The sequence below is a fragment of the Oncorhynchus masou genome, chromosome 33, assembly GCF_036934945.1.
Source record: "Oncorhynchus masou masou isolate Uvic2021 chromosome 33, UVic_Omas_1.1, whole genome shotgun sequence".
Taxonomy (NCBI): domain Eukaryota; kingdom Metazoa; phylum Chordata; class Actinopteri; order Salmoniformes; family Salmonidae; genus Oncorhynchus; species Oncorhynchus masou.
This window is the reverse complement of record NC_088244.1, coordinates 25,170,024-25,193,444: the sequence shown is the minus strand read 5'-3', so window position 1 is coordinate 25,193,444 and position 23,421 is coordinate 25,170,024. Positions and strand designations below refer to the sequence as shown.

Here is a 23,421-nt window from a genome sequence, read left to right as displayed (position 1 = left end):
TGTCGACCTCGTTGAGGAAATCAGGAAGCTTCAAGGAGGAGTGAAGCTCTATTGGACTCTGGGAGTGTAGTTACGCTCATAGCCACGAGTCTGCTGGCCCAGGTGACAGAACGTGGCAGGGAGATGTCCGTTTCCTGTGTCCACGGTGACACCAAGCGGTATCTGACCGTACAAGCCAACATCGTGACGCCATAAGGGAGCTGCCAGACGATGGTGGGTGCTGAACCGGAGTTGCCGATACCTCTCCTCGTGGGACGAGATTGTCCGCTGTGGAGGCATGAGCTGAGGAAAAAGGTACGAGCCGGCGGGAGACGAGAGCGAGGACGACACGTCGCCTGCACGGCGCAGAAACAAGCGGTTGACAAACCCGTATGTACCGATTCAGAGTCTAAGGGGGTGCCAGACCCCGACCCCCCTGGTGAACAACTGGAGGAGGGGCCCATCTCCCCTTCATCGATTTCGAGGGACCAGCAAAGACCCAAGTGATAGCGGTGGATGGCCAGCTACTTTCGGGGGTGAGTGACTGGCGATACCACCATTTCCAAATCAAGAATAACCTTTTGGATCAGGTGTTGCGCCACAAGGGGAACTTCGAGAGGTACTGTTGCTGCCCCGACAGTAGGTGGGAACCGTTCTTCAGCTGGCCCACACCCATCTGTTGGGGGCGCACCTGGGAATGGAGAAGACTCGGGAACGGATTGCCGCCCGGGTCCACTGGCCCAGGATGAGGATGGCCGTGGAAGACTATTGTCGCAGCTGCCCGGAATGTCAAATCACTGCCCCAAAAGCCCACTTCCGAAACCCGCTGGTCCCCCTACCGATCATCGGGTTGCCGCATCACCATGGACATAGTGGAACTCCTGGTAAAAACGACACGAGGACACCGGAACATCTTGGTAATAGTAGATTATGCCACCAAGTATCCCGAGGCCATTCCCCTACAGGCGGCGGTCTCCAAGGGAATCGCCCAGGAGCTGTTCCACCTCTTTAGCTGGGTAGGCATCCCGAACGAGATCCTGACTGACCAGGGTACCGAGTTCATGTCCCACCCAATGAAGGATTTGTCTGCTCTCCTGCAGATCAAGCAGATCCGGACCACCATCTTTCACCCGCAGACGGATGGGCTCGTCGAGCAGTTCAAAAAAACGCTCAATGAAATGCTGCAGAAGGTCATCGAGCAGGACGAGAAAAACTAGGACCAGCTACTACCATACCTCATTTTCTCAGTCAGAGAAGTGCCCCAGTCATCCACCGCGATTTCCCCTTTTGAACTCCTCTATGGGAGGAGGCCCCTTGGTCTACTGGACCTCGCCAAGAAGGTATGGGAAGCCCAACCGACCCCCTGACGCAGTGTGGTAGAACACGTGGAGATGACGAGGGAGCAGATGACAGCCATATGGCCAGTGGTAAGGGAACATATGGAGAAGGCCCAATGCGCCCAAGCCCAGGTCTACAATCGGGGAACCCATACCCAATAATTCCAGGTGGGAGACAAGGTGCTGGTCCTAATCCCCACGTCAGAAAGTATGTTCGTGGCATCATGGCACGGGCCGAAGAGGTGATAGAGAAGCTGGAACCCGTCAAAAAATCTTCAGTTTCTTGGCAATTTCTCGTATGGAATAGCCTTAATTTCTCAGAACAAGAATAGACTGACGAGTTTCAGAAGAAAGTTATTTGTTTCTGGCCCTTTTGAGGCTGTAATCTAACCCACACATGCTGATGCTCCAGATACTCAACTAGCCTAAAGAATGCCAGTTTTATTGCTTCTTTAATCAGAACAACAGTTTTTAGCTCTGCTCACATAATTGCAAAAGGGTTTTCTAATGATCAATTAGCCTTTTAAAATTATAAACTTGGATTAGCTAACACAATGTGCCGTTGGAACACAGGAGTGATGGTTGCTGATAATGGGCCTCTGTACGCCTATGTAGATATTCCATAAAAATACAAATTAGCCGTTTCCAGCTACAATAGTCATTTACAACATTAACAATGTCTACACTGTATTTCTGATCAATTTGATGTTATTTTAATGGCCCAAAATGTTCCTATTCTTGTCAAAATGACCCCAAACTTTAGAAAGGTAGTGTACATGTAAAGACTCCAGAGATATACAGGTAAAGACTCCAGAGATTTACAAGTAAAGACTCCAGAGGTATACAAATAAAGAATCCAGAGATCAAGCGAATAGCAGAGGGGATAGAAGGTATCCCTGTTACAACCCTCTATCGAAGGATGAATGGATGAATCTGGCTAGAGAAACAGACTACTATTTTTCCACACAGTATTTCACAATGAGATGTAACATGTGTCTTGCTGTATGGGGCACCCTGTTTTGTAGTTGTGCTTTTTAATAGTACATGAACTTGTACCTCTTGATTTCTCTGTAGAAATACTCATGGACTCTACGACGGCAACAGCAGAGCTGGGATGGACTATCTACCCAGCATTGGGGGTGAGTAGAACATTTTACTAGCTTTTAAAACTTTTAGTAATTTTGTAGATCCATTTTTGGATCGTCTCCAGTAGCAGCAACATGAGAATGCCAATGTAGAACAACAACAACAACAGTATATCATGAATTTATACTTCCCCTATTTGTTTACCACCATGTTCATACTGCACTGTTGTGGGAAAACAATTAGGGGCAGTAATACTGTATATCAGGTCTTAGGCAGGAAAATACCACCAAATAGCTTGTGTGAAATGCAGGTTGGCATTTATTGTCATGAATCTTGCCCTGGAGGCAGAACTGAGTGATTTCCACTAGATGGGCCAGCTTCAAAATCACAATTGGCTATATCGTAAAAATGCATGAAAACAAAAATGTGCTTTTTGGTTTTAATTTAAGGGTTGGGTTTGGCATTAAGGTCAGCAGTGTGGTTAAGGTTAGAGTTAGGTTTAAAATCCAATTTTATGACTTTGTGGCTGTGCCAGCTAGCGACCACTCTGTAGAGCTGCCTCAAGGCAAAATTCATGACAATAAATTCCAACCTCCTCCTGGTGTAGGCGTTAATCAAAATAAACTTCTAAGTCAACGTGATTTGGGGGAAATTTGCCTACTGATGCCTTTACTGTAAAATGGAAAGGTGGGAGTTTGAGGAATTGCAAAGTTGTTTTATTTATTATGTTGAAGGAAGATTTTCTTGTCATACTGAAATTAATAATTTATCAAGTGTGTGTGTGTGATGTAAGGAAGATAAACAATGTGGGTCAAGCCGCAAACCAAGTGATACTTCAAGGGAGTCTTATTGCTTAATAGTCTGACTGTCAGCTCTTTGTGCAAGCCTCTGAACAATGTAGACCAGGAAGACAATTGTCTGACATGAAAATGTACTATTTTATGTTTGGTATCTACGGTCCACAGGAGGTTGGTGGCACCTTAATTGGGGAGGAGGGCTTGTGCTAATGGCTGGACAGAATAGGTTGAATGGTATCAAATACATCAAACACATGGTTTGATGCCGTAACATTCGCTCCGTTCCAGCCATTATTAAGAACCGTCCTCCCCACAGCAGCCTCCACTGAGCCATTATTAAGAACCGTCCTCCCCTCAGCAGCCTCCACTGAGCCATTATTAAGAACCGTCCTCCCCACAGCAGCCTCCACTGAGCCATAATTAAGAACCGTCCTCCCCACAGCAGCCTCCACTGAGCCATAATTAAGAACCGTCCTCCCCACAGCAGCCTCCACTGAGCCATTATTAAGAACCGTCCTCCCCACAGCAGCCTCCACTGAGCCATAATTAAGAACCGTCCTCCCCACAGCAGCCTCCACTGAGCCATAATTAAGAACCGTCCTCCCCACAGCAGCCTCCACTGAGCCATTATTAAGAACCGTCCTCCCCTCAGCAGCCTCCACTGAGCCATTATTAAGAACCGTCCTCCCCACAGCAGCCTCCACTGAGCCATAATTAAGAACCGTCCTCCCCACAGCAGCCTCCACTGAGCCATAATTAAGAACCGTCCTCCCCACAGCAGCCTCCACTGAGCCATAATTAAGAACCGTCCTCCCCACAGCAGCCTCCACTGAGCCATAATTAAGAACCGTCCTCCCCACAGCAGCCTCCACTGAGCCATAATTAAGAACCGTCCTCCCCTCAGCAGCCTCCACTGAGCCATAATTAAGAACCGTCCTCCCCTCAGCAGCCTCCACTGAGCCATAATTAAGAGCCATCCTCCCCTCAGCAGCCTCCACTGAGCCATTATTAAGAACCGTCCTCCCCACAGCAGCCTCCACTGAGCCATTATTAAGAACCGTCCTCCCCACAGCAGCCTCCACTGAGCCATTATTAAGAGCCATCCTCCCCTCAGAAGCCTCCACTGCTACGGACAGTGTTAGTAATTTTGAAGAGGTGTGAAGTTAGGCTCATTTGCCCTTCTAATTTATTCATTTTTCACATGCAGAAAAAGTTACATAGACAAAGGTCTAAAACAAAATGCAGAAATATAGCAATCTTATCTGATAAAAATGTTATCTGACAGTTTATTAAATTGGATTTTGTAACTTAGAAACTTGTCCGAAAGTGTCAAATTGGATGATTTATGTATTTCAATCATATTTCATATCATATGGTCATATCATATTGTTACCACATTTATTGTGATAATAACCATAATATGGGTTTTGGGGGTTTTATTGCCTTGAACAGTAATACAATGACCAGTAATACAATGACCAGTAATCAAATGACCAGTAATCAAATGTCCTGTTAAATTAATATGTTGACTGATGACTTGTTTTCACTGGTCATGGATGTTAAACTGACCTCTTGCTCTATCTGTCCCTGGCAGTGGGAGGAGGTGAGTGGATACGACGAGAACATGAACACCATCCGCACTTACCAGGTGTGCAATGTCTTTGACAACAACCAGAACAACTGGGTACGCACCAAGTACATCAGCCGGCGAGGGGCCCAGCGCATCCACGTGGAGATGAAGTTCTCGGTGCGGGACTGCAGCTCCATCCCCAGCGTCCCCGGCTCCTGTAAGGAGACCTTTAACCTTTACTACTACGAGACGGACTCAGACATGGCCACTAAGGTGTCCCCGGCCTGGATGGAAAACCCCTGGATCAAGGTCGACACCATCGCAGCCGACGAGAGCTTCTCCCAGGTGGATCTGGGCGTCCGAGTGATGAAAATCAACACGGAGGTACGAAGCTTCGGCCCTGTGTCACGCCAAGGCTTCTATCTGGCCTTCCAGGACTATGGTGGCTGCATGTCGCTCATCGCCGTGCGCATCTTCTACAGGAAGTGCCCCCGCGTGGTCCTGAACGGCGCCGTGTTCCCCGAGACCCTGTCAGGTGCGGAGAGCACCTCCCTGGTGGCAGCACGGGGTGTGTGTGTGCCCAACGGGGAGGAGGTGGACGTGCCCATCAAGCTCTACTGTAACGGGGACGGGGAGTGGATGGTGCCCATCGGGCGCTGCATGTGCAAGGCTGGGCACGAGGCGGTGGAGAATGGCACCATGTGTCGAGGTGAGAGCTGCTGACATAATGTGTTTACTGCTAATGTGGGCGTTTGGCCTTAGGGTCTACACATGTTGCAGAATGAGAAGGAGAGAGGTATTGTTGTGGTCTCACTTTTATGTTTTCCAAGTTCCTCCCATATAGAAATAATCATTATGTTTACTTGTGAGACTAGTGATAAACCAGAGGATAGAGACATAAAGTTTCATGGACATAAGGACTTTGGTTTACTAACTACAGAAGTATCACTAGGGGAATGAAATTAATGTCCGGAAAGATGGATCAAGAACGTACTGTAAAGGGTAGAGTGTTGATGGTAATTAGAGGTGTCTTTAAACCGTAGACCTGTGTTCCAGCCAGCCTGGTCTCATAGACTGGACGTGACATAGTAAATGTAAATCCTGCATACTCAAATTATACTGAACAAAAATATAAATGCAACATGCAATAATTTCAAAAATGTTACTGAGTTACAGTTCATATAAGGAAATCAGTCCTTTGAAATAAATTCATTAGGCTGAATCTATGGATTTCACATGACTGGGCAGGGGCGCAGCCATGGGTGAGCCTGGGAGGGCATAGGCCACTCCCACAGTGGGACCCAGGGCCAGCCAATCAGAATGAGTTTTTCCCCACAAAAGGGCTTTATTACAGACAGAAATACTCCTCATTTTCATCAGCTGTCTGGGTGGCTGGTCTCAGACGATGCCGCAGGTGAAGAAGCCGGATGTGGAGGGCTGGAGTGGTTATATTTGGTCTGCGGTTGTGAGACCGGTTGGACGTACTGCCAAATTCTCTAAAACGATGTTGGAGGTAGCTTATGGTAGAACATGAACATTCAATTCTCTGGCAAAAGCTCTGGTGAACATTCCTGCATGCAAATTGCACACTCCCTCAACATTTGAGACATCTCTGGCATTGTGTTGTGTGACAAAACTGCACATTTTAGAGTGGCCTTTGATTGCCCCCAGCACAAGGTGCACCTGTGGAATGATCGTGCTGTTTAATCAGCTTCTTCATATGCCACACCTGTCAGGTGGATGGATTATCTTGGCAAAGTAGATATGCTCACTAACAGGAATGTAAACAAATTTGTGCACAAAATTTAAGAGAAATCAGCTTTTTGTGCTTATGAAAAATGTATAGGATCTTTCAGTTCAGCTCATGAAACATGTGACCAACACTTTACATGTTGTGTTTATATTTTTGTTCAGTATAATATAATTGGTTACATAAGGTTACTTAAGGCAAAAAAACGAAAGTCGGTTAGGGTGGATGGGTCGGTAAATTATGACATTATTATTATTGGAGTGACTCAGATTGTGTGACATTTACTATGTTACGTCTACACCTGAGTCCAGGTTGCATCCTTACTTTCAGAGAGATCTCACTATATGCCAAGAAAGCACTATCTCTGTCTCTTCACTTACCCCTAGTGTAGGGAGAGACAAGGAAAATGTCCTACTCACACACACACACACACACCAGTGATGCAGTGTTAAAAAAAAATAGGTGTGTAAACGCTGATCGCCGTTCATGGTGAGTAAAGTAACACTCCCTATACGTTCAATAAAAGTGGGTTAACACTCACGCAAAATAAAAAGGTGCGTAAGCGGTGTTCATGTGTTTATTCTCCACTGCACCACTGTCACACACACACACACCGTTAGACACATCTAGACAACAGACATTTGTTACTCTTCTTTTTTTACCTCTGTACCGGCAGATATGATTCCACTGAACGAGTGGGGGGTAAGAATGAAGAGAGACATTTGGCAGCACCCTCCCTGCTGCCATTGACAGAATCTAAATGGGGAGAGCTGATGGATGGAGATGGCTAACATCCTCAGCTGCCATGCGGCAGCAGTATGTCTCACTCATTTCCCCCCACAATAATCCCCTATAATTCCCTGCTTTAATGGCGGCCATAATTGACTAATTATGAGCATGGGAGGGCTCATTTTCATGTGTCCCTGGTCATTTGATTAGAAATATCAAGCACTGCTAATGAAGCCCTCGACGACCCATTCTGCTATGTTTCATGGTGTGATGGTTTGTATCTTTGGGGGGAGGAGCACTTAAATAGCCAGGGGTAGCCAGTGGTATCACTGCACTTTAGTCATATTGTTACACCCAGTGATACCCATCGACATTTCATTTAGTCCTTTAGGAAGTCATTATTTGTGATTGTAATTTGACATGGCAGGCCTCGTATGACAATTGAATGAAAACAGAGACTTCATATCACCAGGCACCATCATACTTACTTTTGTACCTAATACTTAGCTTTTATATATAGTCCATAGCCGACTCATATATTAATAACCTACAGTGAACTCCAAAAGTATTAATAACCTATAGTGAAACATTGTGTTTTTGTTTTGGCTTTGTACGCCAGCACTTTGGATTTGATATGATACAATGACTATGAGGTTAAACTGCAGACTGTCATCTTCAATTTGAGGGTGATTTTCATTCATTTCTATTGGGCACAAAATAATCTGAAACACAACCAAAACAAACAGCAAATGCATCCAAAATGCATGCTAGGATATAGGAACAAATACTAAACTTTCTACTATTTTAATACACATATAAGTGAATTTGTCCCAATATGTTTGGTCCCCTAAAATTGGGGGTCCGTGTACAAAAGTGCTGTGATTTCTAAACGATTCACCCGATATGGATGAAAATACTGTCAAATTAAAGCTGCTAGTCTGCACTTTAAACTCATAGTTGTTGTATCATTTCATCCAAAGTGCTGGATGGAGTACAGAGACAAAATAACAAAAAAATGGTTAATGTCCCAATACTTTTGGAGATCACTGCCATATGTTTGGAGGAAATACATGAATAGAGATTGCATTACCCCAGCTCCTCAGTCCCACATCCTAAAGGCAATAGCACAGCAAATACCGTAAAATACAGTCAAACATTTGAAAAATACTGTGATATGATATTTGGGCCATTTCGCCCAGCCCTACATACACCGTAGGCATTTACACTGTCCGGTGGGGAAACCAGGGTTATCTCCTGCAACAGTGGATCTTGTCCTATGAGTTTTGGCTTCTACAGAGAATTCAATGGTCATTGAACATAATGACAGACCGAGAAGTCACCTGCTGCCCCCAGTGTAAATCAAATGCTCAATTAGGTTCCTCTCATTCAACATCAGATTTACAAATTTTACATTGTAAATTACAATAAAATTACGTATACATTTTTTAAAACATTTGTAGGGTTATTTGCAAAGAGTACACTACGCTTTATGTGAGAGATGTGCATGACTGCTTCTGTACATGCAACATGGAAACACCCTGTAGTGTTTACCCCTCTCTTTCTCCATCCAACAGACAGATGCTCCTATGGTATGCTCTGTCACACTCAGATTATTGGGTGTAAAATAGTCATTTGAGGCAAGCCATTGAAAAGGAAGTCTCTCTGAAAATAAAATGTCAGACTATGTTAGGGCAGACTCCCAAGCCCAAGTGTTTACTAACGGGTCAGGAGATCTGTAAATGCATGAGGGGCAAAGACTGTCCTCTCAATCCACCACCAATCCTACAAACATGGTGCATTAGACTCCCTCAGAAACTGAGTTACACACATCCCTCTTTTTCTCTCTCTGTCTTTCTGTCCTCCCCCTCTCTCACACACACAGTTGATACAGATGTGACCAATATATTGGCACCCTTGCACAATTCACTATTTCTTCAAAATTCACAATTTCTTCTATTTCTTTTTTGGTGCTCATGCATATTTTGTTTGATTTTTCAACTATACAGCAACAAGAAAATCTTAACTGAACTTTAGTTTTTTCATTCACCAAAATGGCCTGGACTAAATTATTCAAACTTTAAATGATTGTGGTTGGAGGCAAGGGATTCTCATTTAATGGTAATTTATCTGTGATAAATTGCAGGAGTCTACAGGATTAAACTAGCCATTCAACTAGTTTTGAAAAGACAAATCAGAACATTCTGCTCCATTGCACTGCACTGTACATTTCTTGGTTGCCAATATATTTGACTGATCGGTATGTTCTGACTTACCCACCGTGTTCACAGATTCACAGGGCAGGCTATGTAGAGGAGACAGAGTGATAATGGTGGAGGTGACCTATCGGGGTGTTGCTTTCAGTACCCCTGCCACTCCTGAAATCAGCTTCTCTGATACAAGTGCCTCTTCTCCGTCTCTGACAGAGCCTATTAGTGCAGACTGTGTGTTGTGGATGCTTGCAAGTGGGCCTATTTCTAGTCTATACGGTGGGGAAACACAAACAGCCTCTCGCACTATTACGAGAATGTCCCCTCCGAATGTTAGCGACATTGCATGGCACTGGCTTTTCTCTACCTGCTACTGGACCAAAGTCAGGCACTGTTTAAACATTGACCTTTGCTACATGTCCTGTTTTGTTAAACTCTTGATAAGGGCAAAGTAAAATGTTGACTGCTCCAGAATAGTATGCCACATCAGGTTGACTCATTCATTATTTCATTTTGTAAAGAGAAAGTGTCTAAAGAACATGATTATTTAGGTGTTTTCAGTTTCATTTTTTACTGTAGCATCACATAATGTAATCCAACGCTTACATTTTTTTCAATCTATAGATATTTTGTAAACTGACATCTATTTGCATAAGGCATATACCTAATTAAGCACTTAAAATCTTATAGAGTATTTGTAGGTTATCTGCACGTATATCTCCATATCAATTCTATTTCAAAACCTAGTTCGATTTCATCTTTCTAACTTCCAGTTCACATACAGTAGAATCTCCAGCCTAGATATCCTGTCAGTGTCTACATTTCCTGAACAGCCTGATAGGACAGAGAGCCAGACCTAATCTCTGCTGATTGGTGGCTGTCCACACAGTTGTTACTGGGGGCAACCCCTTTTGATGGAGTGCAGGTGTGCCGTTGTCATTGCCGACAGACTCATTGATCAAAGGTTTCTCGAGGAGCGGAGCTGTCGTCCCTCCGGCTCCAACTGCCTATCCAAGGATCTGCCTCGAACAGACACTTCCTGTCAGTGGCGATATCACTTCCTCCCGGCTCTCCTTTCTCTCTGCCGGGCCACGATGAGAGAAGTTGGGCACCAGAACGAGACAAAGGAGAGAGAGAAAAAACATTTTTTTTCTCTCTTATCTGCCCTGTAACATGCCCCGGACTCAATATTTGTAAAGCATTCATTATTTGCGGTTGACCTATTCATTATGAAGTGATGTACACCCGATAATTACACACCCTCACCTTCCAAAAGTCAAAAGTTTATGGACGTCGTTGACCATATAGGCTAATTAATGTAGCGTGGCTGGGAATAGCCACACAGAGAAGTGGGATGTCCTTGTGTAACATTGTCAGTAAATGACAGTGTGCTCAGTGCTCTCGCACATCAACTAACACCTGCTCAGATAGCTGCTGCCAAAACAACATTGATGGGAGCGGAGGGGCACTCACACCCACAGCACATAAAGCCATTGAAGTGATAATGACTGTCGTAACAACATCAAAAACATCATAATAATGATAATACTTATAGAGTGATTATCATAAATTATGCTCAAACTTAACAGAATATTGATAGTTACATGGGAGGGTTGATCACAATCCATTAAGTTAGATAAAATCAAATAAACACGCTTTCAAAGGGACTCGCAAATAGAAACAGATTTTTGCATAGTTTCCCAGTAAAGAGAGTGAGAGTATTTTGTAGGTTTCACCACAGTAACCAGCGTTTTTGTGGCAGCTGTGGACTCCAATGAGTCAGCAGTGGTGTAAAGCAGTTGAGTAAAAAATATTTTAAAGTACAACTTAAGTTGTTTTTTGAGGTATCTGTACTTTACTATTTATATTTTTGCCTATTTTTACTTTTACTTAACTACATTCCTAAAGAAAATAATGTACTTTTTACTCCATACATTTTCCCTGACACCCAAAATATTTGTTTCATTTTGACAGTAAAATGGTCCAATTCACACATTTATCAAGAGAACATCCCTGGTCATCCCTACTCCCTCTGATCTGGCAGACTCACGAAACACAAATTATTTGTTTGAAAATCTCTTAACAATGCACATGTTACTAGCTCTCAACAATGCCCATGTTGAATTGCTCATGTTGAATTTATACATCTTGAATCGATTCTATCGTGCCCAGAAACCTGTCTGAGTGTGCCCATGGTGGCCATCTGTCAATAACAATAAATAAATAAAAATAATTTTAGCAATTCCATTTACTTTTGAGTATATTAAGTATATTTAAAACCAAATACCTTTAGACTTTTACTCAAGTAGTATTTTACTGGGTGACTTTTACTTGAGTCATTTTTTATTAAAGTGTCTTTACTTTTATTCAAGTATGACAATTGAGTACTTTTTCCACCACTGTGAGTCAGTCACTAACATACTCATTGAACCTTCCTCTGGTTCCTCTGGTTCTTTATGGATGGATGTTGTATTGCCTCCATAATGATCATGTCATATTTTATTCACACTATACAGTATAATACAATACTTTGGTTTACTTTATGCACTGTAGTGTATGTGATTTGTCTGTTTGACTATTTAGCCCATGTAAATAGCTTTCATTACTCTGAATTGATGCTGTATTTTCTCATGTTTTGAAGGGAACCATGTTTTAACACCTACTCGCCACACCTTACGTCAGTGTGAATGCCAAAAGCCTCTGTTTCTATGTCTAATATGATTTGACACTGTTCTCGTGGTCACACATTTACGGATCAATCACCCGCTAGTGTACACACCTGGACACACACACACACTCTGTACACAATGTACACATGCATCAATACACATACACACTTACAGGCGTGTGCAGACACACACAGACAGACTCACTCACAACACAGTACACTAGTAAGACCAAGAGATCTAAAAAAAACAATAACAGCAAATAACAGCAAAAAGAAATGGGTTCTTATTACAGGTGACAAAGGAAGCAGGAAAATCACCTCTTGAGACCGGTATTTCAGACGACCGGGAGAATATTGAAATAATAAAGGCAAACACAGATGAATAGATATATGAAAACTGGAGGAGGTGTTCCCTGAATGGACAGTTAACACTACTTATTTCTTTACTCAGGGCATGAAACTGCTGAGCCATAAAAGTACAATCAGCTTGATGTTAAAGACTGCTCTATTCACAGCCATATATGAAACTGCTTTGTGTGTGTGTGTGTGCGTGCGTGTGTGTGTGTGCGTGTATGCCGCCGATAAGCAGTAAGGTTCTGATTAGGGCTGTTACGGTGACCGTATTACCGCCCCACCGGTGGTCACGTGTCATGACGGCAGTCAAATTCCACATGACCGCTTAGTCACGGTAATTAGTCTTCTCCAAGCTCTGATGCTGCTGATGGTCATTAGTAGCCTACCGGACATACCAACTTCCCTGGTACCCCGCTCTCTATTGTCCCTGTAATCAAAAATCTAATCAAACACTTGATAGCCCATTGCTCAACATTTCTATAGGCGATGCAATTGTGTGAGAATACAGAGTGATGGCCTGGCCTTTATTAAAAAGAGGATCCCTTCAGCTTTCTATAGGCTAGGCCTACTATATTTATTTCTCAACTTTCCTAATATTAAGCACATTGCTTCTCTTTACAACACGAGTATAGCCTACCTGGAGGAAAAGCATCCTCCATTTGCTATTTAAGTGTATAGACATGTCATTTTTTCCGCTGCCCCTGTTTCGAGGCAGGTGCATGATAATGGTCCAATCTAAATCAAAACAAATTTCACACATATTATTTAGTATATGTAAAAACAAGATTACATTTAGAATAGTGTGATAATATTAGCCTATCACTTGTGAATGATACCCAGCTTAATGGAAAACAGCACGCTTTTTTTGCAAATCACAGTCACACACCTCATGTAGCCTTTAAAAAATATACTCAAATGTATCCCTTTCTTTACCAGGTATGTTGACTGAGAACATTCTCATTTACAGCAACAACCTACAGGGGAGCTGGGGATGATTAGGTGACCGTGATGGTATGAGGGACAGCTTGGGAATTTATCCAGGACACCAGGGTTAACACCCCTACTCTTACGATAAGTGCCATGGGATCTTTAGTGACCACAGAGAGTCAGGACACCTGTTTAACGTCCCATCCGAAAGACAGCACCCTACACAGGGCAATGTCCCCAATCACTGCCCTGTGGAATTGGGATATTGTTTTTAGACCAGAGGAAAGGGTGCCTCCTTCTGGCCCTTCAACACTACTTCGAGCAGCATCTGGTCTCCCATCCAGGGACCAACCCTTCTTCGCTTCAGAAGCAAGCCAGCAGTGGGATGCAGAGTAGTATGCTGCAGCCAAAATATTTAGATAAAATATGTATCAGAATTAAAGTGGCCAAGTAACTTCTTAAAATTAAGCACATTAATCTGCTTTACAACGGCTGTAGAGCCTAACTGGCATACATACACAGCAAGTGAGTTTCAAGTTTGGGGAAGATAATTTCACCATAAAATGCACCTTTATAATAAAAGCACTATGTGCATAATCACATTTGTGGTCACTTTTGAGAGTGTTTTCCTGCTACTGGAACATACGAGCATATAGCCTACTGCCGCGTGTGCGTTGCTGCACTTATAATGTGAAGAAATAGCCTAATAGTTTATCAACATTTTAAGCTAAACGTTCTCATCTGTTTCACCAGGTACATTGCTTTAAGCAGTTTTTTTTATGCTAGTGGTTGTATTCATTTGGGATCTATTGCATCTGACTATGGACGGTGGAATATGTATTTATCTCCCAAAATACAATAGATCAACTTTTGTACAATTGGGGATAGTAGATTGACATAGGCTAGTGCTTTTGCTGTTCGTTAGACCTACTCATCTTGTTGGTTAACGAAAAGTAAATGTGAATAGTTTTTCCAATATCTTCAATATGCACCTCGGAATTGGATAAAAGAATATCATATAATGCCATAGAACTGCTAAATGAAGTAGTGTAGCCCACATCCATTTGGCAGAGCCAGATCAGGACCTAATATAAGGACAACATAGAGTATGCTATTCTGTTCTTCTGAAATAGACTACATTTTCTTCATAACATGTTTCTTTAGACCTGTTTAAATAATGGATTTATTGTGATGGTGTAGGCTGTATTACATGGATTTATTAGACTTTTTAAAATGTATATGTTCCAAAGGTCTGCATCGGTGGCTTGTAGGCTATGCGTGGAAGCCAGGAGATGCTAAATGTGTTTATGTTAATTAACGGTCAATTACAGTGAGACCGGCAGTTATTTGCTTGACAATCATTGGCTGACAAAATGTCATGACCGCCACAGCCCTAGTTCTGATCGAGCCATTCAGACACATGATTGAATTATTATTTTACAATACCATTGTATTTCATAGTACTTCACCATTAAAAACACATGATATTATTTAAGCAACTATTAATAGCTTGACATTTTGTCCTGATGATGGTTCTGATGAAGTGGCCGCCCCACAACCGTTGTTATTGTTTTTGTCGAGGAGCATCTCGCAGCATGGTAAAAAAAAAAGCTGTACATATTGTGCTCTTCTATTGCGCGTGCGATAATGTCAGATGGGGAAAAACTGGTGTTTGCCCAAACTTCTGTCTTTGCAATATCGCAAACAGGCGTGGCTGTTTCACCATTAAGGATTACAGATTTAAATAAAATGCTATGTTTTTTTATGGTGAGCAAGCATTGTACCCTTTCTTTTATTTGTATTTTATTATATTAGATGAGTTTATTTGTTTAGTAGTCACATGCACAGGGTATTTGTAATTGCAGGGTACAGTGAAATTCTTAGAATGTCAGAGAGGGAATGTCCATAGGGGGAGCAGCAGGGAGGGATATGAGAAGTGGATGATACAACATTTGGTTGCACCTCAGAGTTGTTGGTTGAGCCCCCTCCACTTCTATCCATATTTTACAGTATCTGAAATGAATTTGATAGAGAGCTATGAATGCTTGGTGATACAGTACGCTCATCCATTTCTAACAGGCAAAATCAATGTTCCACCACAAGTCTCTGATGACCCATTTCAGATATGTCAATAGCTCTCCACAAGATTTAATGATGGCTGTTATTTAGCCTTTAGTTTGCTATTCATTACTGTACTGTAGGATTCATAACACATTTATCTCTGGAGGGTGGTGTTGTGGTAGAAATAGAATTTCATAGAAATAGAATGAGTAGAATGGGAAAAACACCTGAGACCACTGTAATTTGAATGCACCCTCAGTGACTTCAAAGGGGAAACCCATTCTAGTAATTATATTTCTATGGTGGTAGGATCCAGGACCCAAGATCCAGGGGCTGGGATGACATTGGTCCATACTATATTTGAGTGTGCAACTTTCTTCCTTTATTGAATGACTCTCTGTCATAGAACTGTCAATCCCCTCTCCTTTTTCTCCCCCTTCAGTCCTCCTCTCTATCTGGGTCTAGCCATGGGGGTTCCCTGGACCCTCTGCCAACAGACTCTTCCTTTTGTCTCGTCACACTGGCTGTCCTTTGACCGCCTAGGATTCCTAGAGCTTCTCATTGTGGAAGTGGAAGACAGGACAGTTATTCAAAGAGAGATGATGTGAGATTCCTCCCACTGGGCAGAAACTGGTTGAATCAACCATGTTTCCATGTAATTTCAACAACAAAATTCAATGTGAGGACGTTGAATCAACTTGGAAAACTGATTGGAAAAAGTCATCAACTTAAGGAACTTTAAACCTAAATACAATGACACGGCGATTTTCTTTTCTTTCATATTTAATTAACGTTAGATGTAAATGTAAAATGTAAATCGAAACTCAAAGTTGAACTGACGTCTGTGCCCAGTGGGTTTGTTAGGGAGTGTTTGGACATCTTGAGAAATAAGACAAAACCTAAATTAATTCAATAAGATGAAACATGTTTTAAAAGAGGCAAACACTCTTTCAATACAAGAGAATAATGTGGTAATAGTGGGTATAATAAATATACTACTGTATATATTTGTTCCCACTGGCATGACACAGACTGGATAAATGCACCCCAGAGAGGTCTGGGATAGACTACCACGTCTCTGCCAGTGTCAGACAGTCAGAGGATGTGTCCCAAGTGGCACCCTATTCCTTTATAGTGCACTACTCTTGACTAGAGCCCTATGGGCTCTGGTCAAAAGTAGTGTACTATATGGGGAATAAGGTGCAATTTGGGACACATACAGAAAGTTGAGGAAGTGCCAGCCAGGCATCTAATTACTTTCACACCATCTTGATTGGATTAGCTTGCAAAGCTGGAGGCTGTAGTAACCTTTACACATTTATTTTACCCTTATTTTACCAGGTAAGAAGACTGAGAACACATTCTGATTTACAGAAACAATCTGGGAAGTAGTTACAGGGGAATGGAGGGGGGATGAATGAGCCAATTGGAAGCTGGGGATGGACAACTGACTTGCCTAGTTAAATAAAGGTTAAATAAAGTAAAAAATAAAAGATGGTATTTCACATCACTTACCCCTGTTTCAGATGACACACTCCATGGTTTTTGTAGGATATTGGTTAGCAGTATGTGCTGTTTGGAACAAAGGGTTCTACACAAACTACAAGTGTACAGTGAGACATTGTGGGAAATCATGGAGGAGAATATTGATGGAGAGTAGTAGCCTCAGAGTAGTAGCCTCCTATGGTGGTAATATTTTGCTACCGATCCCAACAAGATTTGCTACTGATCCCATTCTCTCTCTTTAAACCCTACTTAAACACAGTTGTAGAATATGTATGACCATTCAATTCCAGACCTCCAGATTTCAAAGTCTCTTTGACTACGCCTCACTCTGTTCTTCCAGAGTTTCAAATGCCATGAGACAAAAACCTGAATAGCAACAAGCCTCAGACTCCTGGAAAGTATATTTTATTAACCATATGAAGAAGGACATGCCAAAGCTTATTATGTCTGTCCATTTCAAGACCAATATTTTATTATATGTCTGGAAATGTGTCTTTCTATCGACTCTGTACCCTCTTTCCTCTCAAGCTGTCATGTTGTAAAATGTCTGGAGTATGCCATTTTATGTCACTTTAGTATAATAAGTTCATTCATAAACTCTCTCTCTCTCTCTAACTCCCTCTGTCTTTCCCTCTCCCTCAATCTCTCTCATCTGCAGCGTGTGGCTCGGGGTTCTTTAAGTCTTCCCAGGGGGACCACCTGTGTCTCCAGTGTCCCATCAACAGTCGCACCACCAACGAGGGGGCCACCAACTGTGTGTGCCGCAACGGGTACTACCGCAGCGACTCGGATCCCCCGCAGATACCCTGCACCAGTAGGTTTCTAGTCCTTACAGTTCCACACACTCTCCATGGGTGGTACTACACAGTGTTAAGGAAAGAGATTATCATACAGCAGTCTATTTAGTAGGCTTTTGTGTATATAAGTATTGTATCAACATTCACATTTTAAATAATTAATTGACAAATGCTCCCAGGACATTATGGGCCATTATCAATTGTTGAATTGAGTTTTCATTTTGTCTATGAATTTACTAACAGAATCCATCAGCTCAACCCTAATAATGTAAATGCAGGCCTTATGTGGCATTCACTCTAGAAAAGCACCTGTCTAGCGAAAACAAAATGATTCTGATATACTGTATGTTGTGCATAATGCAATGAGCACAAACAAAAGTGCTAACCTTAAACCAAATCTTTTCAACTTTCACTTTTGTACCAAGACTGCAGCTCCACTCATACATTTTCACATAAAAAATACCAAAGTCATACATTCTTCTAGGTGCCCAAGGGCGAAACAAGGGTTATGTTTCATTCCAACAGCACTGAACTGTTGGAATGTGCCTTCCATTCTCTTCCATTTGTGCACCAGTCCGACAAGGACCTCAGAGAAAATATCCTGAGAGATTTGCATAAGCCTGTCCATTATGAAGGGGGCAGCTGTTTTGAATGTGAAAATGGGGTCTCGGTCACAAATGGCACCCTTTTGCTTTTATAGTGGCCTACTTTTGACCAGAGCCCTATGGACACCCTATGGGCCCTGGTGAAAAGTAGTGCGCAAAAAAAGGCAATAGGGTGTCATTTGGGATGTAGCCAGGGCCACAATGGAGATATGGCCCTCAGCGGTCTCTCTCTAATTGAAGAGGCAGAAATGAGCCTGCAGATTCTCAGATTCCACCAGGACGCTAGTTAACTACCACACTGCTCTTTTCATCGCTCTCTCTTCCTTCTATAGAAAAAATGATCTGAAGCCTGATGGCCTTGAATGGAGCTCATGCAAATGAATTTAGTGTCTGAATAAAAGTTACATATCACAACATTTCTATTTGAAATCTTTTGGACATCAGAGCAACCTTGAGGTAATCTTATTTGAGTCAGAAAAATATATTCATATGATATGATATATACAACCTTGCAGAGAGCATATCTCTTAGAAATAAAATACAAAAATTTGGAACCAAGACTAAAAAACAACTGATGTTGGCACAAGATGGAGGGAAAGTTAACGAAAATGTATGCTTAATCCAGTATAAACTAATGTATTGAATTTATTATACAAGAGACAAAATTCACAAATTCTGCAGCACAATGACAGAGTCAAGTCTTAAGTGTAAAACTAATGATGACTCAATAACCCATGCTTTCTGGGAATGCTAGAAAGTCCGGAAGTTGTGGGCGGAGCTAGAAAGTTGGCTGTCAGAAGTATTAACAATGTAACCTTCTATTCCGTCTGTCTGCATATTGTAAGACATGTCATATTGGGGTCTAATGACATACAGGATGGGTTGGACCATTCTCTTCTCATCACTCATCTTGAAACAACATATGCTAAAAACTTGGAAATCTATCAATGGGCCATCATTATCACAAAGGAAAAATCAAATGATGTATTATTTAAATATTAAAAGTGTGTGGGCTGCAGAGAGAAGCAAAATGCAGTTTCGGGCCATGTGGTTGGGAAGTGATACATGCACTAGAGATGGGGGGGTCTGTGTGGGTCTGTGCAGGAGTGATGTAGTAGATGTTTGCATGTGTATGTTTTGTATTGTTTATAAAAGAACAAACACAACAACAAAAAATGGTGTCCGAATATTGAAATGTGGAGACTAGTTTTGTGACCTACTGTATACTACTTTAACCACACAGAGTTAACTTATTACAGAGTTAACTTATTACAGAGTTAACTTATTACAGAGTTAACCAGCGGTCAACAACCCTGATGCTGGAGAGTTATAGTACAGGGTGTGGGTTGGGTTGGAATCAGACCCTGAATCCCCTGTGTCTCCTTATGACCACTGTCTGGAGTATAAACCTCATCATCACTGATCCTCCCTGAACTCTTCTTTATCTCCGCCCTCTCCTCTGACAGCCATCCCCTCCGCGCCCCAGAGTGTAATCTCGATCGTGAACGAGACGTCCCTGAGGTTGGAGTGGAGCACGCCACGCGATGGCGGGGGCCGCAAGGACGTGGTCTACAACATCATCTGTAAGAGCTGTGGAGGGGGCCGGGGAGGCTGTACACGCTGCGGGGACAACGTCCAGTTCATCCCTCGTCAACTGGGCCTGACGGAGACCAGCGTCCACATCAGTGACCTGCTGGCCCACACGCAGTACACCTTTGAGATCCAGGCGGTCAACGGGGTCTCCGACCAGAGCCCCTACTCACCACACTACTCCTCAGTCAACATCACCACCAACCAGGCCGGTAAGGGAGACAGCCATTCATTCACTCTTCTCTCAAAGTACTGCGTTCCAGTGTGACGTTCAGTGAAGAGACATTATCAGGAGTTTGTTCAGTCTGATAAGGAGAGGCACAGGAAATATTACACCTAATATGGGTTTAGATATTTTGATGGTATTTTGCAAGGGCAAGATCTGTATAAGTAAACCTGTATGTCATGTAGTACCAATGAACAATGTCTGTGTAAGGATGCCTAAGCAATGTTTATGATGTCTGCCTGAACAATTTAGTGACAGATGTGTGACTCTTATTCGTATTGAGTGATTTCAATTGCATATAGGGCACTTGAAATGCAGTATTCAGACATGATTTACAGCGTTATTTGTTGAGGTTCAAATTTCAAATGGACTGGGTGTTAGGTAGTGTTGGTATTAGGGCCAGGCTATACATTTTCTACTCTTTGCACTTAACACTGTAGTCTTTTCTCTACTGCACTAGATGTCAGTCCTAATTACTGTCTGGGATGGGACTGTGAGAAGAGCAAACTCAGGTTCCCATGAGCCCCAGTGTTTTTACAGGGTATAACCGAAAGCCCTAATGTTACATAAACATGCCCTCATTAAGCCCTCATTAGGAAAGACCTTGTGTGTGTGTGTGTCTTTGCCTACAAAGTGAATATTTCACACACCAGAGTGAAAACAAATACATTATTACTATTAGTATTTTCAGTGAATGGGTGACTGTAATAATACTCAATAAACCATCTCCGATGCTCCTGGCTCTTTTGTTCCTTGCTGCATCATCAGTCTTGTTCTTGATTACCAGAGGGTTTGAAAGCTTCTTCCTAGTGTTGTAGTAATGTCACTAACCTTAACCCCTCCCCCTCTCTCTCTCTCTCTCTCTCTCTCTCTCTCTCTCTCTCTCTCTCACTCACTCACTCACTCACTCACTCACTCACTCACCACCACTCACCACCACCACCACCACTCACTCACCACTCACTCACTCACTCACTCACTCACCACCACTCACTCACTCACTCACTCACTCAATAACTCACTCACTCACTCACTCACTCACAGCACCATCGGCCGTGTCGATTATGCACCAGGTGAGCCGGACACCTGACAGCATCACTCTCTCCTGGTCCCAACCGGACCAGCCCAACGGCCTCATACTGGACTATGAGCTGCAGTACTATGATAAGGTGAAGTCAGTTGACAGGTTTTACTGCTGTAATTCAAACAGTGAGCCGATCCAGTCTTACACCCTCTGTGTGTGTGTGTCTGTGTGTTCCAGAGCATGGCGGAGTGGAACTCATCGGTGGTGCGCAGTCAGACCAACACAGCAGTCATCCGTGGCCTGAAGCCCGGAGCTATATACGTCTTCCAGGTTCGGGCTCGAACAGTGGCCGGATTCGGACGCTTCAGTGGAAAGATGTACTTTCAGACCATGACCGAAGGTACGCCATTCGAACCAGTGTTTTTCAAACACTTTTGAGTTACATTGCCGAGTATATGGTATAGTCCCAAAAGTTCAACATTACAGAGTAGGCCAACCCTGTAGACGTTAATATGAGGAATGGGTTTGTTTTGTTGTGTATGTGCAGAGGAGTACAAGTCCAGCTTTCAGGAGAAGCTCCCCCTCATCATTGGCTCAGCTGCTGCAGGTGTGGTCTTAATCATCGCTGTCGTCGTATTGGTCATCGTCTGCAATCGAAGAAGCTCTGAGAGAACAGAATCTGAATACACAGACAAGGTCCAGCACTACACCAGTGGCCACAGTGAGTAACATGGTTTACAGACAACCTTCTATACATGGGAAATGGGTTGAAAAGTGGAGTGAACCATTTGTTAAGGAATAACACTACCATCCTGGGGACAGTGGTGACATTTCCATTAGATGTAGAGTACTGGAAGTCAAAGGTTACTACTACTGTATCTAACCACCTGTATCAGGTCTAAGCCCAGGCAAGGTTCCAGCTACTGTTTTCTGTAGCCAATACATACTGCCAGGCTGTATATTATGCATATCCTCTGTTTGTTCTCTGTTTCTCCTTCCAAGTGTCTCCAGGAATGAAGATCTATATTGACCCCTTTACTTATGAGGACCCCAACGAGGCAGTGAGGGAGTTTGCCAAAGAGATTGACACCTCCTGTGTCAAGATCGAGCAAGTCATTGGCGCAGGTAAAAAATCTACCGGTGAAGGTGAAAACCCTATATACTGTACATTATAACATATACACAATAACACAGATTGAGCTTAGTCCTGGACTAAAAAGCATTCTTAATGAAGATTCTCAGTTGAAAGCACTTTTGAGTCCTTGACTAGACTTAATCTTGTCTGGGAAACTGGCCTATAAAATGTTATATTGATATACAGTGTAGATTAAACCTAATAATACATCTTGTAAAATTTTCTTACAGTACATTTAAGATATCCAAGTGACAGTCCCATGTCATAGCACTTGGATACATCTTATAGTGGTGTATCAGAGTCCTTTGCTGATGGACAGTATATCTGAAACCTGAACCTGTTATTGTTCAGGAGAGTTTGGGGAAGTGTGCAGCGGGAACCTGCGTCTCCCTGGGAAGAGAGAGATCCTGGTGGCCATTAAGACACTGAAGGTGGGCTACACAGAGCGCCAGAGGCGGGACTTCCTGTCTGAGGCATCCATCATGGGTCAGTTTGACCACCCCAACATCATCCACCTGGAGGGCGTGGTTACCAAGAGCGCCCCCGTCATGATCATCACTGAGTTCATGGAGAACGGATCGCTGGACTCCTTCCTCAGGGTCAGTACAGATGTAGGATCTTAATTTGATTACCTTGTTACAGGAGAAGTTTCCTAGTGTATTTTGAGGTTTAAAAAGGCTTCTGAAGTTTGTAATTTCCACAACCTTGTTTGCACTTTATTTAAACCCCACAAATCGATATGATGATGTTGAATCAACATGGAAAAGTAATTGGATTTGCAAAAAGTCATCAATGTAAGAGCATTGAGAATTAATCCAATGATATGGTGAAATGTTTAGTTCTTCACGTTAATTTAGTAAATATTTTCTTAACTCATTCACCTGTTGTATTCAGTGCATGTGACAAATAAAACATGTGAGCATGAAGTACCTAAATGACATGAACTACATGCACCGTGACCTTGCTGCCCGCAACATCCTGGTCAATAGCAACCCTCTGTGTAAGGTATTTGGTTGATTTCACGTTGAATTCACGTTTGTTGACAACTCAACCAAATGTAAATCAAAACTAGA

At 42.7% G+C, this 23,421-nt stretch overlaps 1 protein-coding gene across 1 annotated transcript in view; it reads left to right on the top strand.

Moving 5' to 3' along the window:
• Positions 1-23,421, top strand: part of LOC135528100 (ephrin type-B receptor 2-like) — a 56,442-nt gene that overhangs the window by 25,984 nt on the left and 7,037 nt on the right. The window contains exons 2-10 of the mRNA XM_064956906.1: positions 2,391-2,455; positions 4,794-5,478; positions 17,630-17,785; positions 19,840-20,175; positions 21,234-21,358; positions 21,451-21,613; positions 21,761-21,934; positions 22,216-22,338; positions 22,700-22,947. Coding sequence (XP_064812978.1) covers positions 2,391-2,455; positions 4,794-5,478; positions 17,630-17,785; positions 19,840-20,175; positions 21,234-21,358; positions 21,451-21,613; positions 21,761-21,934; positions 22,216-22,338; positions 22,700-22,947 — 2,075 coding nt within the window. The remainder of the gene's footprint in view (positions 1-2,390; positions 2,456-4,793; positions 5,479-17,629; positions 17,786-19,839; positions 20,176-21,233; positions 21,359-21,450; positions 21,614-21,760; positions 21,935-22,215; positions 22,339-22,699; positions 22,948-23,421) is intronic.